Source organism: Myotis myotis, unplaced genomic scaffold, assembly GCF_014108235.1.
Source record: "Myotis myotis isolate mMyoMyo1 unplaced genomic scaffold, mMyoMyo1.p scaffold_m19_p_9, whole genome shotgun sequence".
Lineage (NCBI taxonomy): Eukaryota > Metazoa > Chordata > Mammalia > Chiroptera > Vespertilionidae > Myotis > Myotis myotis.
Window position 1 is genome coordinate 69656748 of NW_023416401.1, and position 17587 is coordinate 69674334.

The 17587-nt window shown below is 41.0% G+C and overlaps 1 protein-coding gene across 1 annotated transcript in view; it reads left to right on the forward strand.

The window, feature by feature from the left end:
* The window catches only part of LOC118663645 (SLX4 interacting protein), a 194863-nt gene that overhangs the window by 115655 nt on the left and 61621 nt on the right, over positions 1-17587 (forward strand). The window contains exons 4-5 of the mRNA XM_036323486.1: positions 71-160; positions 4668-4788. Coding sequence (XP_036179379.1) covers positions 71-160; positions 4668-4788 — 211 coding nt within the window. The remainder of the gene's footprint in view (positions 1-70; positions 161-4667; positions 4789-17587) is intronic.

A 17587-nucleotide genomic window follows, 5' to 3' on the forward strand; every position in this document is an offset into this window, starting at 1 on the left:
ATAGGAATTTGTGTAGTTTCCTCTCATCGTTTGCTGGGTGTGAGCTGAATCTGCCTTTGCTATCTTTCAGTGCGGAGATTTTGCTGTCCTGGTGGATCTTCACATCTCACCGCAAGGATCAAACAAAGACACCAGCTGGTTTTCTGAACAGAACAAAGAGGTACCACAAGACTTTTCACTATCTAAATACAAGTAGCCATTGCTAGGAGAAATATTAGCCCTCTTAAGCTTTCATTTTAATTGGTGGACAAGAATATTGAGTGAGATTTTATCCTTGAAAAATAGGTGTTATCTTCCCAATGGCAGACATATGCTTGCTTTTTTATTTTCCTTCAGACACTGACAGGTTCATACATTTCATATGTTACTCTGTCATTTAAACCAGAAAGTTCCTACCTCTTTGTTTTGAGGGCAGAGGTACTCAGTATTACAAGAAGAAGTTAAAGTGACTATTCCAGGTAAGCAGGGATTTTAATCTGATTGGTTGTGCAGGATGGACCGAGCACCTGGAGCAGGTGTGGGGGCTCACACAAGGCTGATCTGTCACACCTGTGTGAAGTCCCAGTCTTGTGCACTTTTATCTTCCACTAGCCTTTTATTAGCATGAGCCTGTGACAACAAGTGCAGAGATGTTTAACAGCGTTCCTTCTCTCACCACACTCAGTCGCTAAGGGATGGTGAGGCAGTACAGTGAATAGCTGTTTGACTGGGAGCATGATATCTGACCTCCCTGGCCTCGGCCTCCTCATCTGCAATGAGAGGGTTCCACAGAGCTGTCTGAGTCACTCCTGGCTCTGTATCTGCTCCCCACCCGAGTGCTGCCTTGGAAGAGGGTCAGAAGGTGCATCAACTCTCATCCCATGCTGTGCTTCCTTCTTCAGATCCCTGCTTACTGAGCACAGACAGCGAAGCAATCAATGGCCTTTAAGTAACTTTCAAAATATTATACACTTTGTGTGTCTATGATATTCATTTGTCACAAAGCTTCTTAGAGCTAAAAATAAAACTAAGTTTTATTAAAAGATGGTGCCTAGAGAAGACACTAGTGCTAATGACAAACACACACACACACCTTTACTGTGATAACTTTTCAGTCAGCTTTTGGAGATCACTAGGAAAAAAAAAAAATCTCCCAAAAAAACCATTTTCAATCAAAAGGCTATAAAATCATTAGGGGACTTTGCTGTCATAATTTCATAATATGTAGTGGTCTGAAACTGGGAGAAGGAAGGCGCAAGATCCTGTATCATGGGATTTACCCTTCAGGTAAATAACTGTGCTTTGTTCTCATCAAGACTTAATATTTAGTAGGCCAGCATCTCCTACTACAGCTCACCTTCATATAATTCCAAGCTTTGGCTTACCAACACACATCCCCATGATTCAGTTCAAAACAGTTCATTCCCCAAAGTGACTAAGGGGACCTCCCCCAAAAGGCTTCTGATTTGACTTACATTAACAGCACTCTAGAATCCATATTTCCCTCTATAATTCTCCCAACTTTACCACCTTAGCCTCAGAGATTTCTGTTGATATTCAGTCAGTTTTGCCAAGAGTCAGTTTATTTGGAAGGCTTTAAAATAAAGCTGTGGGTATGTGAATCACCTCCTAGCCAAAGCGTGAGGCTAGATTTTTCCAGGGTGCCACACACAGCTGTGCCACTCCACCTAGTACCTACATCTGAGCAGCAGGGCATGACTTAGCAAAGATGCTCAGTGCACGATCGGACCTGCAGACCTCGCTACAGTGGCAGCTGCAAGAGGGCGAGTCATGCCAAAAAGCTGGGCTTTGCTCCCAAAGCGAAGTTCCTTTAAATTTCTTTAATGTATGTCCACTAACATTAAAAATTGCTCTTGGACAACTGTGTGTGTATAAAACAGAGAGAGAGACAGAGAGAGAGAGAGAGAGAGAGAGAGAGAGAGAGAGAGAGAGAGAGAGAGAGAGAGATGAGGGTGGTAGGGAGAAAAGCTAGTCAAGAAAAGTACTATATGGCTTCATCCTATGTTCAGTGTCTCAGTGCTTTCGTTTTTTCATCATTAGATCATCTATCTCATGCTTGAGATTTCATGAGCAATCAATTTGATTGCATTTTAATAGCCACTTTATATAGTAAAAGTCTTAAGAATATGCAGTTCCTTTTCAGAAAAAGGAGCTAATTACATGTATTAAACATATGTTTATTTAGAGTCCAGCACAAGTAGTCTGTGTACCCAAACAGTTGAACTCAAACTGTTCTATGTGCAAACTTAAAAAAGCAAACATGAGCCCCTGTTAGCCTAGAGATTCTGTATGTATCTCTCTTGCTCATTGATTTTAACTTGGTCTTCTCATCTGCCCCTCCAGTTTCCCTGGGAATTTGTCTTCTCTTGCACTGCTCTGGTTCTGAAGAGAATGCTTTGCTAAGTGTGGTGTGGTCAGTTACTAGGGTATCTTGACTACATTGCACGTGGTCTACCTTCCGTTTGTCAAACCTGACTCATTGAAGGAAAGCCCCGTAACTATAGGGAGAAAGTTTGTGTGTATGGCCTTTGCTTTATTTTTGTCATGCTATTTTTAGTTCTAGCCTTATAGGGCATTTATGGCCAAATTTTAACAATTCTTATTTCCATGTATGTCTTTGACATATTTTCAGGCTCAGTCATCGTTGAACCCTGCATGTGAAGCAAAATTCTTTAATTGTTAAAACAACAGTATGAGGCAAGGCAGCCTTTCTGTTGTGTGAACAATGCCAAGACACTCAACTGTAAACGCATATTTCTGTATTCCACAAGGCACTGCATCTTTGGGCTGCAAAATGAGAGTAGAAGAGAGGGGACCAGTTTTGTATATTACCTAAAAACTCACATTTGTGAGTTAAATCTAGTCTTTTCTATACTGTTTGAGAAGTACATGTGTTTACAATAAAAGTCAAGTTTGGCTCTCATTGCCCTCTGAAGCAACTTAAAACTTTGTTCTTGTTTTAATTTATAAAGATTCTAAGAGATTAATCTGAGATGGCATTGCAAGAAACCAGTGGAACAGGTTTGAGGTGACCTCGGCAACTCTGAGCCTTCTTCAGAGTCTTTGGGAATTGAACCAGAATTATCAGTCCTTATACATCATGTCTGAATCTAAGAAATTTAGATTAGTGTGCATTTTTTCCTTTTCCTACATTAAATTATACCTTTCTGCTAGTATGGCTAATGTGGACAGTTTCTTCCCAGTGCATGTTTGTACTTTTAAAGTTTTGTTTTTCTTTTCATAAATAACACTAGAGGCCCGGTGCATGAAATTCGTGTACTCGGCGGGGGGGTGTGGGGAGTGTGTGTGTCGGGGGGTGGTCCTTCAGCCCAGCCTGCACCCTCTCGCAGTCCGGGAGCCCTTGGGGGATGTCCAACTAACGGCTTAGCGCTGCCGCCGAGTCCAGCTTCTGGCTGAGTGTTGCTCCCCTGGTGGTCAGTGTGCGTCATAGTGACTGGTCATTCTGCCGTTGGGCCGATTTGCATATTAGCCTTTTGTTATATAGGATTGATACATAAAAACAATAGACAGCTGTAGAAATTTGCTGTGGTATGGTATATTGACATTGAATTAAAACCATGAGCTTCTGTTATCTAATAAATATTAATCTACTTTAGAGAAATATGAAAAGTTAAATTATTTTAATCATTAATAGGTGTATATAGTGCAAATGGGTACATACAGTATGATCAACAAGAGTATGGGGAAAAATCAGATTACTGATTTCCAGTTTGCTATTCAATTCACTACTCAATGCTTTTCCCTTTTTTGGTAGATTTGTAAACCTGAGGCCAGAAACTAATGAATGGCAGTGTTTAGATTTTAAGTTTTAGAACCACATTTGAAAAATGGGAAATTTTTGTGTGAAATAGAAGTTTCTGGTTCCTCTTGAACAAATTGGAGGATCTGGTGACACTGTGCCTTGTATTTATCCCCACATTAAGCTCTGGGGGCTGCCCCGTTGAGTGGGTTGGTGTCAGGGTTCCCTCTGAATATTCCCTGGCTCCTTCCTTCATCCACAGTCTTCTGTCTGGCCATTGTGAGCACTTGCTTGGGGCTCTCAATGTCTCAATAGAACTGGTTGATATTTACATGAATATAGTCTTCACCTCACTGATTTCATCACCTTGGCACTATAATTTTTTAAAAATTATTTTAATTGATTTTAGAGAGGGAACAAGGGAAAGGAAGATAAACATCAGTGTGAGAGATATATCAATTGGCTGCCTCCCTTGTGTGCCCTGAATTCACAAGATCCATCCCTTGTCCTTAAAAGGTAGGCACAGAGCACTTTAATTTTGGGTAAAATAGGGATCGAATGCACAACCATTCAGTACACTCCAACCAACCTAGCCACACCAATTAGGGCTGGCACTCTCATTTTTACATTGAGGTGTTTTTATCTTCCTTTTAGAAATGTGAAACTAAGCAAAGAAAAATTAAATGAATTTCTCAGATCACAGAGTGGGCCCATAAACCTTAGTAGCAAATTTGCATCTCCAGTATTCTCTATAAGTACATAAAACATTCTTCTCAGCATTCATAGCTAATTAAACAAGCAAACAGGGTGAAATGTTCACTGTTAACTTTTTAATGTGCATGATGTTGACTTTTTTTTGCATTGTATTAAATCAGAAAGTTATCTCTAATTTTTTAATTTGCTATAGGAAATCTGTTTACTGTTAAAAGAAACCATTAATTCAAGAGTTAAGGAGTACTTGGAAGTTCGTAAACAGCACAGGCCGTCAAATACAGAATTCACAAGATCCAGTCCCTTGTCCTTAAAAGGTAGGCACAGAGCACTTTAATTTTGGATAAAATGTCTGCTTTGTAGAAATGACAATTATGTTTGACTCTGACTGTCATGTTAGTAAAGTGATACATTTAAAATATGTGTTCTAGTGAAGATGCTTTGTTTGGGTAAAGAAAATTAGCCAAAAAGCCCTGAAGGGTTTTTAATGGTGGGCAAAATATATGAAAATAGAAAATAAAACATTCCCAGGGAAACTGTAAATTTCTAAAAGGGTTTTTTTTAGAAGTAATCTTATAAATGGATTTACATTAAAACTGACTTGATTTGGAGCTTTGTGCTTTTTAAAATGTTTTCATATATGTCACCCGATTTCAGAGGTTCTCAACTAGGGTGAATTTTGCTTCAGGGGACATTTAGTAATGTCTGTAGAAAGTTTTAGTTGTCGTAACTGGGTGGGAGCAGTGGCCTGGGAACTACTGGCATCTAGTGGGTAGAAGCTAGGGATGCCACTAAATATCCTATAATGCATGGAACACTCCTCCCCTCCCCCCAACACACACACACAGCAAGGCCTTATGTGGCCCAGCACGTCAAGGGCACTAAGGGTGAAATATCATTACCCTATTTCCCAATAACACTTTGAGACTGGTAATGTCTGAGTTATAGATGAAAAGGCTGAAGGTCTGCAAGATGAAGGGGCTTGCCCAAATAAAAGATCTTGTTATTGAGGACAGATTATCTTGTATATTTGGCACTTCCATCCTCCCTTCTCCTCCCAGTACATAGCCCAGAGTCTGATACATAGATTCAGTAACATGATGAATGATAGAGTATTCGGGTGGCAAGTGGCAAAACCTGTCCTCAGACCCAGCTCTTCTGACTCCCAGCCCACTCCTTTCTGGCCTGTCGTTGTGTTTTTAAGTTTTTACTAAGTCAGCATTTCATAGCATTCTTTCTGGTACAAATACAGTCAGAGGACAGTGCTGGACTACTGTGAACTGGATTATGCTACTGCACACATCTCTTTAGGAAAGGAATGGTGTTACCCCCCGTCAAAGGGATACTTGATCTTAAGTGTTTACCTGGCACAGCTCATAAGCAGGCAGACATTAAGTTTACCCAAACAGTATTGTTTAGATGGTACTTTCTGGTTTGTCACTTAGAAGTAGTATAAATCTTGTGAAGAGCCATAGGAGCTTGCAATCTTTGTAGCATTCTTTGCACTGAGCAGATGTGCTAGTCTCACTTGCTAACTGATACAAAAGGAAAAGGGACAGAGTGGGTTTCAGGACATCAATCCCTGGTGTGGCAGTGGCTTGGTCTGCCACCCATCCTTCCTCTCCTGATAAGTGCAGAAAACTAAATACAGTTTCCCAGCCTCCCTCACACACAGGGAACACAGCTCTAGCCCCAAGATGAAAATGAAAACTTTTTTGGGCTCATGTGGGCAAGAAGTTTGTTTTTAAACAGAAAAGTGATTTCACTGTACAAACAGTATTGTAACCTATTTTTCCACCTTTCATTATAAAGAAGTCCTTTAAGACATGTACATCACCATTTTTAAAAACTTTGTTTTATTATGGTAAACTATACATAGCATAAAACTTAGTGTTTTAACTATTTTCAGCTATATACAATACCAATGTTTAGTGCGTTCACATTGTTGTGCAACCATAACCACCGTCCATCTCTAGAACTTTCTCATCATTCTAAACTGAAACTCTTTACCTATTAAATAATAATTACTCATTACTCCTTTCCCCAGTCCCTGGCAGCCACTATTCTAATATATATATTTGGCAACCACTAGTAAATAAATATATGTTTAATATATAAATATACAATCATGTACCACATAATGACATTTTGATCAACGGTGGGCCACATATCTGATGATGGTCCCATAAGATTATAATGGAGCTGAAAAGTTCCTGTTGCCTGGTGATATCATAGCCACTAACATCTGAGTGTAACACATTACTCTCTTGTTTGTAGTGATGGTGGTGTAAACAAACCTACTGTGCTGCCAGTCATGTAAAGGTAAAGCACATGTAGTTATAGTATTAGGCTATACCATGTAGGTTTGTATAAGTACACCGTGGTGTTCACACAATGACAGCATCACCTAAGGACACATTTCTCAGAATGTATCCCTGTCATTAGGCATTGCATGACTGTATATAATAATATACATCACATTTTGTTTATCTACTCATTTGTCAGTGAAGTAGTTGGGTAGTTAAGTTGTTTCCTCCTTTGAGTATTGTGAATAATGTTGCTATGAACATTGGAATACAAATATTTGGTTGAGTCCTTTCTTTCAATTATTTGGGTATATTCCACCTGAAGTGGAATTGTTGGGTCATTGGGTAATTCTGTATTTGATTTTTTTTGAGGAGCTGCCATACTGTTTTCCATAGTGACTGCACCATTTTACATTCTTACCAGCAGTGCACGAGGGTTCCAATTTCTCCACAACCTTGCCAACATTTATTTTCTGTTATTTTGATTATAGCCATCCAATAGATGTGAAATGATATCTCATTGTGTTTTTGATTTGCAGTTCCCTAATAAGGAGTGATGTTGAGAATCTCCTCATGTGCTTCTTGGCCATTTGTATATCTTCTGTGGAGAAATTCCTGTTTATGTCCTTAGCCCGTTTTTAAAAAATGTATTTTATTGATTTCAGAGAGGGAGAGAGAGATTGAAACATTAATGATGAGAGAGAATCATTGATTGGCTATCCCCTGCACACTTCCTCCTGGGATCGAGCCTGCAACCCGGCATGTGCCCTTGACCAGAATTGAACCCGGGACCCTTCAGTCCCCCAGCCAACGCTCTATCCACTAACCCAAACCAGTCAGGGCTCCTTCACCTTTTTTTTAATTGAGTTGTTTGGGGTTTTTTTTGTTTTTGTTTTCGAGTTATAGGAGTTCTTTATATAGTCTGGATATTAATCTCTTAATTAGATACATGACTTGCAAATATTTCTCTCATTCTCTGGGTTACCTTTTTATTCTCTCTTTTTTAAATTTAACTCTTTTTTTGTTTTGTTTTGTTTTATTAATCCTCAAACAAAGATATTTTTCCATTGAATTTTAGGAAGAGTAGAAGAGAGAAGGAAAGACAGAGAAACATCGATGTGAGAGAAACACATCAATTGGTTGTCTCCCACATGAGCCCAATCAGGGCCCGTGTCTGGGAGGAGCCTGCAACCAAGGTGCATACCCTTGACCGGAATTGAACCCGGGACCCTTTGGTCTACTGACCAACGTTCTATCCACTGAGCCAAATCAACTAGGGCTGCCTTTTTATTCTCTTGTTAGTGCCCTTTGACACACAAATGTTTTTATTTTTAACGTAGCCAATTTGTCTATTTCTTCTTTGTTGCCTGTGGTTTTGATGTCATAGCCAAGAAATCATTGCTAAATCCAGTGTCATGAAGCTTCTTCCTATTTTTACTTCTAAGAGTTTTACAGATTTAGCTTTTACATTTAGGTCTTTGATCCATTTTGAGCTAAGGTTTAAGGTGAGGGTCCAATTTCACTCTTTCATAGGTAGATATCCACTTGTCTGAGCATCATTTGTTGAAAAGTCTGTCTTTTCCTCATGGAATAGTCTTACACCCTTATTGAAAATCACTTGATCATAAATGTGAGGATTTAGTTATGGGCTCTCTGTTCTATTACGTTGGTCTATAATATAATCAGGGGTCCTCAAACTTTTTAAACAGGGGGCCAATTCACTGTCCCTCAGACCGTTGGAGGGCCGGACTATAGTTTAAAAAAAAACTATGAACAAATTCCTATGCACACTGCACATATCTTATTTTGAAGTAAAAAAAACAAAACGGGAACAAATACAATATTTGTATTTGCATGTGGCCCGCAGGCCGTAGTTTGAGGACCCCTGGTCTATATGTTTGTCTTTAAGCCAATACCATAGCTTTTTTATTACCATCACTTTGTACTATGTTTTGAAATTAGGAAGTATGAGTCTCCTGATTAGTTATCAATTTTTCAAAATTGTTTTGGCCATTCGGAATCCACATCACCATTTTTAATGACTGCATAGTATAAGTGTTCATTCTCTAATTTATTGGTCGAACATTTGGATGCATCTGATATTTTATTTTTACTGTGGTAAACCATGGTGCAGTGAACATCCTGATGATGTACATATTTGCAAACGTAGGTTTTTTGTTTTTTTTCTTTAAATAAATCTTTACTGTACAGATTATTACAGTTGTTCCTCTTTCTTCCCCCCATAACTCCCCTCCACCCAGTTCCCACCCCACCCTCTGTCCTTACCACCCCCCCCCACACTGTCCTCATCCATAGGTGTACAATTTTTGTCCAGTCTCTTCCCACACCCCCCACACCCCTTTCCCCCCAAGAATTGTCAGTCCACTCCCTTTCTATGCCCCCTGGTTCTATTATATTCACCAGTTTACTCTGTTCATCAGATTTTTTATTCACTTGATTTTTAGATTCACTTGTTGATAGATATGTATTTGTTGTTCATAATTTTTATCTTTACCTTTTTCTTCTTCTTCCTCTTCTTAAAGAATACCTTTCAGCATTTCATATAATACTGGTTTGGTAATGAACTCCTTTAGCTTTTTCTTATCAGTGAAGCTCTTTATCTGACCTACAATTCTGAATGAGAGCTTTGCTGGATAAAGTAATCTTGGTTGTAGGTTCTTGGTATTCATCACTTTGAATATTTCTTGCCACTCCCTTCTGGCCTGCATAGTTTCTGTTGAGAAATCAGCTGACAATCATATGGGTACTCCCTTGTAGGTAACTGACTGTTTTTCTCTTGCTGCTTTTAAGATTTTCTCTTTGTCTTTTGCCCTTGGCATTTTAATTATGATGTGTCTTGGTGTGGTCCTCTTTGGATTCCTTTTGTTTGGAGTTCTCTGCGCTTCCTGGACTTGTAAGTCTATTTCTTTCACCAGATAGGGGAAGTTTTCTGTCATTATTTCTTCAAATAGGTTTTCAATATCTTGCTCTCTCTCTCTTCTTCTGGCACCCCTATAATTCGGATGTTGGGACGCTTGAAGTTGTCCCAGAGGCTCCTTACACTATCTTGATATTTTTGGATTCTTTTTGCTTTTGGCTTTTCCGGTTGGGTGTTTTTTACTTCTTCGTATTTCAAATCTTTGACTTGATTCTTGGGATCCTCTTGTCTGCTGTTGGATCTCTGTATATTATTCTTTATTTCAGTCAGTGTATGCTTAATTTCTAGTTGGTCTTTTTTCATATCCTCAAGGGTCTCACTAAATTTATCAGCGGTTTCTAGAAAATTTTTGAAAACCTTATAACTGTAGGTTTGAACTCTATACCCAGTAGTTTGCTTTCCTCCATTTCTGTCATTTGTGATCTGTTTCTTTGTCTCCGCATTTATTATTCTTCCCTGTGTTGATAGAGTGGCTTTCTGTGCTAGGTGTCCTATAGGGCCCAGTGGCTCAGCCTCCCAAATTACCTGAGGTGGACACTCTTGGTGCACCCCTTTGTGGGCTGTGTGCACAGTCTTGTTGTAGTTAAGCCTTGATTGTTGTAGGTATCACTGGGAGGAATTGACCTCCAGGCCAATTGTCTGTGAGAATCAGCTGTGTCTGCAGTGGGAGAACTTCTGTGCTGAAGACACCCTTATGGGGCAAGACTTGCTTCAGTGGGGCTTTGGTGCTCCCTGAGTCTGCCCCCTGAGTGTGTCCCTTATGGATCTGAGGAGTTGTAATCTGGATGGTCCCACTCTGACCACTGGGTACACTGGCACTTGGATCTCTAAGGAGGTGCTAATTTAGCCTCTTCCCAAGGCTACCCAGCAGGAGCTACCGAGAAGTCTGCAGGTTCCTCTTCCTTGTTTGGGTTTTGGAGGTGCCCAGATGAGGCCCAGTTGTGAAGCAATGAAAGCTGCTGTGGGGCCTTGGGCCTTCTCTTGGATGTTCTGGGTCTTTCTGACCCAGCTGCAGTTTGTTAGGTAATTTTAGATCTCAAAGGGCCAGCCCATTCATATGCAAAAGCCTCTGCTCACAGCTTAGGTGCGGCGGGGTCTCAGGGAATCAACAGGGCAGAGCAAACAGCTATGGCTGATCCTCAGTCCTGCCCTAAGAGGTCCTGGGTCTCAGTATCCTGATAATCACTGCAAGCACCTCTGAGAGAAAGCCATCCTCGAGTTCCGCCCGCTGCCAGACAGTCCAGTTTCTCCCCGTGTGAGTCTGGGTCCCCAGAGACTCACCCGGAACTGGAGTCAGGGCCATGGGGAGCTTGTGCCTCCCTCCCGATTGCGAAAGACATCGGCGTCCTCTGTTGCCAGCCCCTTTCCCCGCGCGCTGTACCGTACCTCTGCACTTTACTTCCGCACCTCCTCTGTGTCTCAGTGTGCTTTTCTCTTTCCTTCTAGTTGTAGAATTTCCACTCAGCCAGCCTTCCTGTGGTTCTGGATGATGTCTGTTTTGTCTTTTAGTTGTATTTTTGAAGTGGTTGTGCGAGGCAGCAATTTCAGGTGTTTACCTATGCCGCCATCTTGGTTTCTCGCCCAAACTTTGGTTTTTTTATATCACTTTTATTTTAAAGTGCATATTTTTATTGGCATGTAAGAGCTTCTTAAGGATATTAATGCTTTGTATGTTTTATATGTTGCTAAAGATTTTCTCAGTTTGTCATTTGCCTTGGACTTGGTTTACTTAACTTACAACCCCAAACAAAGAGAAACCTTGTTTAGTTGCCTCATGGAGGCTTCTGAGATCACCAGCCACCAGCAACCACCAGCGTGATGAATGCTGGCCTTCTTTATAGTAAGGATTGCTAGAGGGAGGAGGCAGGATGATGATGATATTGCAACCCTCTTTAGAAAAATGGCTAAGTGTCCCTCTTTGAACGTAAACTTGATATGACAGCATCATCTTTCCTCTCCTTCCTACTTCTTAATTGAGCATGTCTTTTGATGTGCACATCTTAGCCAGTCCCCTTCTGTGCTGCCATCAACCAGTCCATCCTCCTGCCTCACCTGGACAACTGCAGCAACCCCCTAGCTGGCTTCCTTGCATGTGCTGTGGCCAATGCGTCACCTCCTATCAACACTTCAGTTGGTGTAATCCCTTAAAATCATAGGTCTAATCCTGTCACCTCTGCAGGATTTCCCCAAAGCTCCCAGGATGAAGACCAAGATCCCTGGGATAGCTGCCTCTCCAGCCTCATCTTGTACCACTTTTTCCTCATCCAACTCCAGCAAAATTAATTTCTTTCTTCCAAAGCTTCGTTCTTCTCCTCATGTTGGGCCCTTTGCCCCCTGTCTTCCCCTTCTCCTATGCTTCTTTCAGCTCTCTGCTCAAAGTCTATTCCTCAGGGAGCTTATCCTGTTGACAGGTGCCCTGTTCCAGGCCCATGAGCATTCTGAACTTTTCACATTATTTGATTATTGTCTTATCTCTCCGCAAATGTATGAGCCACCCAAAGACAGGTTCTGCCTCTTATATTATCTATTATATCTCCACCACAGAGCACATTTCCTGGCTGGTGGTAGGTACTTTATACGTGTTTGTTCAGATAATAAATTATGTACATGGTTATACCTTTCCTCTTCCTAGTAAGGTCAGGGCCTGCCATAACCTACCTGTCCTGCTTTGTCTCCTCCTGCTGCTTCCCTTTCTATTTCCTGCAAACCTACGTTCTTTATCCCTCTGTGCCTTTGTGCTTACAGGTTTCTCCTTTATCTGGAATACTTTTTTTAAAAAAACTTTTAAGACCCAACTCAGATATTACTTCTCCAAAGTCGTCTTCAGTTCCCCCCTCTCTGGCACTTAACACTTTTATAACATTTGCCATATTGTGTCATAATTGTTTTATAAGCAGATTACCTGCCTTTCTCCCTCCTTTTTATTGGTTAAGATTGATTCTTTGTCACCTTGTAACTCAAGAGCATAAATAGATAACTGGGCTTTTGGTTGTAGTGCTTAACCTTATACTAAAGTAACTCATTTCTAAAAGGTAAGGGCTTTATTTGCCCCTCTCCACCACAAGGCTGCTTTTCCCAGATGCCCAAGGCTCCTCATGTTCTAGGCCCTACGCACTAGCAGGGATGAAGTGCATAGACACAATAATATACCGCCACCTTATATTGTTTAACAGCTGCACAAAAATCAGGAACTGAATACATCCTTTTACTCTTTCCTCAGAGGACCAGCGACATCTCTAGACATTTATCTAACTGCCTGTTCTTAGCTGCTTAAATGATCTTACTTAAGTGTCTTTTTCAAAGCAATTTCAAAGCCGCTAACCATAGGCCTTTCCTGTTTCCCCTCAGCATTCAGCTCTGTGTCTCATGATCCTTGAAACTAGAAAGACCTGTCATTACCATATTACCATATTGGTGGTTTGGACGAATGTGGGTGGTTCATGCTTTTGTATAAATTGGATGTCTTTTCTCATTTCCACGTGTTTTTCACCTTTATCATTTCCAAATTCGTGTAACAGTAATGTACCTCACTCATCATGGCACAAATATCGAACACATAATGCTAAAGGCTGATAACTTTGCTGATTACGCTCATAAAAGTAATCTTTTATGCTCTGACTTTTCTTTCTAAAAAAAATAGCATAAATGGCTGTGAGGCCATTTCGTTAGTCATATAATATAAAGGAATACAATGACTGTTCATAAACTAATCAGCAAATAGCATAGCACAGACATTTGCTAGTAATCTCATCTTTTTTAGGCCGCCTGAAATGTTATTCCAGTAGATTCTGTAAAACTTAATGTTGTAAGAAAATTTTTTTAAAAGACTTCACTGTCAATCCCACCTCTTTAATATTTTCCCCCTTAGACTTGCCAGTATTGGGTATTACCAGTGTTTTTAATTTTTGCAAGTCTGACACACCAACATTTAAAAAAGATATCTTGCTCTTTGATTTTTATTTCTGTTTCTGTTCTTATGTATTAATTAACTGAACTACATATTTACAGCCCTTGTTCACCTTTGCATTTTTTTCTTTGTCTTTTTCTTCTTAATTTCTTTTTCTTTTTCCTTTTTTTTTAAATTAAATCTTTATTGTTCAGATTATTACATTTGTTCCTCTTTTTTCCCCCCATAACTCCCCTCCTCCCAGTTCCCGCCCCACCCTCCGCCCTCACTCCCCACCCACTGTCCTCATCCATAGGTGCTCGATTTTTGTCCAGTCTCTTCCCACATCTCCCACACCCCTTTCCCCCCCAAGAATAGTCAGTCCATTCCCTTTCTATGTCCCTGATTCTATTATGATCACCAGATTATTTATTCACTTGATTCTTAGATTCACTTGTTGATAGATGCATATTTGTTGTTCATAATTTGTATCTTTACCTTTTTCTTCTCCTTCCTCTTCTTAAAGGATACCTTTCAGCATTTTATATAATACTGGTTTGGTGGTGATGAACTCCTTTAGCTTTTCCTTATCTGTGAAGCTCTTTATCTGACCTTCAGTTCTGAATGATAGCTTTGCTGGATAAAGTAATCTTGGTTGTAGGTTCTTGGTATTCATCACTTTGAATATTTCTTGCCACTCCCTCCTGGCCTGCAAAGTTTCTGTTGAGAAGTCAGCTGACAGTCGTATGGGTATTCCCTTGTAGGTAACTGGGTTTCTTTCTCTTGTTGCTTTTAAGATTTTCTCTTTGTCTTTTGCCCTTGGCATTTTAATTATGATGTGTCTTGGTGTGGTCCTCTTTGGATTCCTTTTGTTTGGGGTTCTCTGCGCTTCCTGGACCTGTAAGTCTATTTCTTTCACCAGGTGGGGGAAGTTTTCTGTCATTATTTCTTCAAATAGGTTTTCAATATCTTGCTCTCTCTCATCTTCTGGCACCCCTATAATTCTGATGTTGGTACGCTTGAAGCTGTCCCAGAGGCTCCTTACACTATCTTCGTATTTTCGGAGTCTTTTTTCATTTTGCTTTTTCAGTTGGGTGTTTTTTGCTTCTTCACGTTTCGAATCTTTGACTTGATTCTTGCGCTCCTCTGGTCTGCTGTTGGGTGTCTGTATAATATTCTTTATTTCAGTCAGTGTATGCTTAATTTCTAGTTGGTTCTTTATCACAACATCGAGGTTCTCATTAGATTTCTTGAGGATCTCACTACATTTATCGGCGGTCTCACCAGTCTTTTCGAGGGCCTTACTAAGTTTATCGGCAGCTTCTAGACAGTTCTTGAGAGACCTTAAAAGTGTGGTTTTGAGCTCTATATCTTTCATTTCTGACATTTGCATCCTGTTTCTTTGTCTCCGCATTTTTTTATCTTTTCTTGGTGCACCCCCTAGTGGTCTTTGTGCGCAGTCTTGTTGTAATTAAGCCTTGATTGTTGTCGGCAATACCAGGGGTGATTTGACCTCCAGGCTAACTGGCTATGAGAGTCAGCTGTGTCTGCAGTGGGAGAGCTTCTGTGCTGGATCTCTAGGGCGGTGCTAATCTAGCGTTTGCCTGAGGCTATCTGGCAAATGGCTCTGAGCAGGGCTTGGGCGGGGCGGGTCCCTGGGGATCTACAGGGCGGGCAAAGCAAGCAGTTATGGCTGCTCTCAGTTCCGTCCCTAGGTGCTCTGCCTCTCAGAGTCCCAGCAACCGCTGCAAACCTCGGAGAGAAAGCTGCCTTCGAGTTCCGACTGAAGCCAGACAGTCCCGCTTCTCCCGTTTGAGTTTGGGTCCCCAGAGACTCGCCCGGATCTGGAGCTCAGAGTCTGAAACTCCCTCCTGATTGAAAACAACAACCGCGCCCTCGCCGCCAGCCCGCTCCGCGCGCGCACTCCGCACCTGAGTATTTCACTTCAGCACTGCGCCTCCTCTGAGTCTGGGTATGATATTCTCTTTCCTCCTAGTTGTAGAATTTCCACTCAGCCAGCCTTCCTGTGGTCCTAGATGATGTCCGTTCTGTCCTTTAGTTATATCTCTGAAATGGTTGTTCGAGGCAGCAATCTCCGGTGTTAACCTATGCCGCCATCTTGGTTTCTCTTCTTTTTCCTTTTGTCGCTTGTTGGTCAAGGCCCTTCTTAACAGCTTTTGAATTCCTGCCACAGCCTTCCTGATTTTCCTTCCAGCTCATCTACACCTCTGCTGCCAAAGTGGCCTTTGAAAAACAAAATGTGATAGTCTCCAGCTTAAAATCTTTTGTGGTTAGGAACCTTAGTTGCCTAATAGCCTTTATTTAATTCCATTTCTGCTTGAGACTGGCTCTTTAGAGAAGAAGATGATTAAAGGTATTAGGTAGCTCACAGGATCTACCTGTGGGAGGGCCAGACAGCCCCATTCTGAAACTACGCAATCTGCGCAGCCTCAGCCTCAAGGTGGACACAGCTGTGGTACAGGCACCATTCCAGCTGCTGTCTGTGGTGCTCAGGACCAGGGGTCAGCTGCTGCCCCCAGTCAGCAGAAGTTGACTGCCTGTCACCTGGATGCTCCTTCTGAAGTTTCTGCAAGGAAAAACCAGATCCTATGGCTGTACCCTAGTTGCAGGTGAGCCAGGAGATGCAAAATAGTTGTCATTTACCTTAGGAAAGTGGGGCTTACAAATGTGGAAAGTTAGCAAAACTCAGGGAGAGGATGGTCAAAAATTTGAGGTGGGTAGCCACCAGTTAAAAATATTCATGGAAGTTTGTCCTCTTTAATAAACTTTAAAACAATAGCAAACTATTGCCAACTACACAACTCTCCTAACTACAAGGAAATGTGCTCAGCATCTCCTCCAAGAGAGATAACCCAAAGTCTCAAGTTCTAGCTCCAGGTCTAGTTCTGAGTGATGTTTATTCTTCTACTAGTTCATTCACAGCTTGTATTTGTTAACTTATTGACGCAATCATAAAGTTAACTATTGTCAACATATCTTGAATAAAATAGTAAGGAAGTAGAAAGTCAAAAACTTAGTTAATATATGAATACTAGAGGCCCAGTGCACGAAATTCGTGCATGGCAACCCAACACTGACTTCCGGTCTGGTTGAACCTTCCATCATTATGACCCTGGCTCCTTATCATATAGATATACATGATACAGCAAGGAAGACAGTAAAGGAAGATGCTACCATTATAATATCTCTAGCCAGCACATGAAATAAAGAGCTAGTGTTTATATCTTTCCTCTTCTAATACTTATTTCATTTTTCCTTTGTCCTTAACCAATAAGTCTGCTAATTGGCATTCCTTACCTGGCAAAGTGATCCAGACCTTTATTTCTGAGGGATTTGAACCTTCAATGGCCCGGCCTTTGTGAGGTTGTCTTCCTTCTCATTACCTTTTAGTAACTTCCCATTTTCATTCCCTGATTCCAATAACCATGTACTCTAGCCAAGAGAACACATTTTTCTGCTGGTCACAGTATGTTAATATATCTTAATCCAAGTATTACAAGGTCCTGCCTTGCCATTTGTATCATAACTAAATTTTCAGTAGATCTTTCCATCATTGTATAAGGCCAGCTGCGTTGAACCTTACTTGATTGCTCGGTAGGGTCATTGAATTTTGAGTTCACTGCCTTAGTTCATAAAATGAGTTTCTTGGTCAGAAGCACTGTGGTGGTCATGATGAATGAGGCCTGCAGTAAGATGTGGCTTACATAAATATGGCAGGTAAAGTGGGGACATTTAAATCCTGAATAAGAGTCCATTCTAGTGCCTTCTTTGTGATGAAAGAAGTCTAATATAATCCACTCACCTCTGCTGGTCCATCTTTCTGTGATGAGGACTGTGGGGAAGCTCACATTAATTGCTGCTGCTGACAAATTGAGCACTTGGTAGAGCTCAGCGTTAGTGAGTTTAAGTCCATGTTGTTGAGTCCAAGCATTCTTGCCACCATGACCACATGGCTCATGAGCAGG